General features: G+C 37.5%; 1 protein-coding gene across 1 annotated transcript in view; it reads right to left on the bottom strand.

Moving 5' to 3' along the window:
- Positions 1–321: 321 nt before the first annotated feature.
- Positions 322–2130, bottom strand: part of LOC103777349 (kinesin-like protein KIF15) — a gene marked incomplete at both ends in the record, with an annotated part of 5899 nt that continues 4090 nt past the window's right edge. The window contains 2 exons of the mRNA XM_008944901.1: positions 322–445; positions 1173–1299. Of these exons, the coding sequence (XP_008943149.1) occupies positions 322–445; positions 1173–1299 (251 nt within the window). The remainder of the gene's footprint in view (positions 446–1172; positions 1300–2130) is intronic.

The raw sequence follows: 2130 nt of genomic DNA, 5'->3' as shown, positions 1-2130 counted from the left end.
CACAGAAACCTTTGGTTACTTCAAGGAGTAAGCAGCACATCTCTTATGAACTGGCAGAGTATTCCATAATTAAATGCTAATTATAGAATTAAAACCATCGCCTAGTACACAAACTTAGAGGAAGAACACAAATCACACCAACAATTTCTGCAGAACATGAGAGACTAATAGAGGCAATAGGAGCCGTGAGACAAATGCAACCTCTGTGGGTCAGTTCCCACAGAAATACGAATTGTTCAGAAATTCAGTGAATTACAGCAGGCTCCAGCACTGTAGGGGATTAAAGTAGGGATTCTGTCTCCTCTCAGCCCCAGCTCTTACCTTGGGACACAGGAAAACCAGGCATAGAGGGCACTGAACTAAGCTGGGCAAGCTGCTGTTTCAGCTTCTTGACCTCAGCTTGCAGCTGGCTCACGTTGCCTTGTGTGTCTTCATTTACCACAGCCTTTCAAAAACAAGTTCAGAGAAAATTAGGAAAGGTACAAGTAAAAAAAATCTTGTATTTTATAGGTTAAAAAAAGACTCAAAGACTGCAAAGCAGCAGAAGCACTGAGAAATCTTTCCATCTCAGTAGAAGACACAGGAAAAGCAATGTTCCATTTATAGAGAAATAAGTAAGTGGCACTTTGGCTAAAATTATTGGTTAAAAATGTGAATGTTTTCTGTAGAATTTTGTCTGGAGTATTCTTGACCAACAAAACAGTACACATTGGAGCAAGCAGTTTCCAGACAGATGCCAGCACAGGTTCAAAACCCACTCATGAGAAATTATGTTTTGTGCATTAGCAAATATGAGAACTAGATGCAATGAAAGGCTATTGAATCTAATTTTTTTTATGTCAATTTTTAGTGCAGATTTACTGTTTTTTTTTTTCCTCTAACAAAGTGCTCTGGGAACAAGCAATGAATACACTGTTATCAGCCAGTACCTAGGCCCTAGCTGCTGTACTCTAGTTGTAATCAAAAGTCCTTTTAAAAATTCAGTTGTCATAAAAAAAACATTCAGGAAAGCAAACTGAGTATTTTAAAATTAGTACTTTAAAATAAGATATTCATTTAAATTAGTGCAAGCACAGGAGTTAGTTCAGTGGAGCTACCCTGTTTGCAGATGTGTAGTTGAAAGGACAAAAAATGGTTTGTTGGAAGAATAAAGACATGGAGAGTTCTCTTACCTTGTTTTTAATCAGCTTGGCTCGTTGAGCAAAGTTCAGAGTGGACAGTGTTTCACCAAAACACCTGGAGCCTGGGTGAACATTGGCAATTATACATGTTTTGGCATTTCCACCAAGGGAATCCTGGGGAAAAAACATGGAAATCAACCTTATTTGTGTGGGTTTGGTAACAGCAGGAAGCCATCACCTAAGAGCTACTGTGAACAAACTGCAGAAGGGATTTTTGATCAGGTAAGTTTCTAAAATTTTATTTCAAGTGGGAGTGTAAAGGAGGTGGCTGTAAACACTATTTGGGTTTTCAAAACCCTGAATTTATTACTTAACTAGTTGGGATTTTTTTTATTATATCTGAACAGCAGGGAAAGAAAAAACCCAACAGAAAAAAAAAAATATTAAAAAGTAGCTATTTCACTTTTATCTTGGTAATTAGGAGTTTGATATTTGCATTATTTTGAAGAACACCAAGACCATTGATTGTTCCAACCTATCTTCTGGTGGCAACAAAAATCTTTTGAGTGCTTCCATCTTTGTTTTCTGTTCATTTTGAAACAAGCCCATAAGGTCTCAGGGAGGAAACTAAATTTATCTAAATCTTAACATCACACCAACACTCAGCACATGTTAGGCTAATTCTGGAAATCCTGTCAAACGTTTCCACACATTTCTAAATATCACATGGTGACACACAGTATCTCCCAAATTACAGGGATGAAAGCCTGGGCTGCTTTTTCTTTAGAACTTGCAAGGATGTAATCAGAGATGATGAGCATAAATTTGTCTCCAGTGAACATCAGTAAATCAGCCAGGAGTCTGTTTAGGTAAAGATATTTTTTTTTAAGCTTTCTTCCACCCACCCAATATTGAAACAAAATGTTAATGCACCCGAGTTCAGGTTTTTAGAGTAAAAGTAACCAACCCAGACAAATCTTTTCCCCAGCCCAAGCAGCATGTACAAACC

Source organism: Merops nubicus, unplaced genomic scaffold (assembly GCF_000691845.1).
Source record: "Merops nubicus isolate BGI_N331 unplaced genomic scaffold, ASM69184v1 scaffold30007, whole genome shotgun sequence".
NCBI lineage: Eukaryota > Metazoa > Chordata > Aves > Coraciiformes > Meropidae > Merops > Merops nubicus.
The sequence above is the reverse complement of the archived record's forward strand: the minus strand, read 5'-3'. Positions and strand labels throughout refer to the sequence as shown.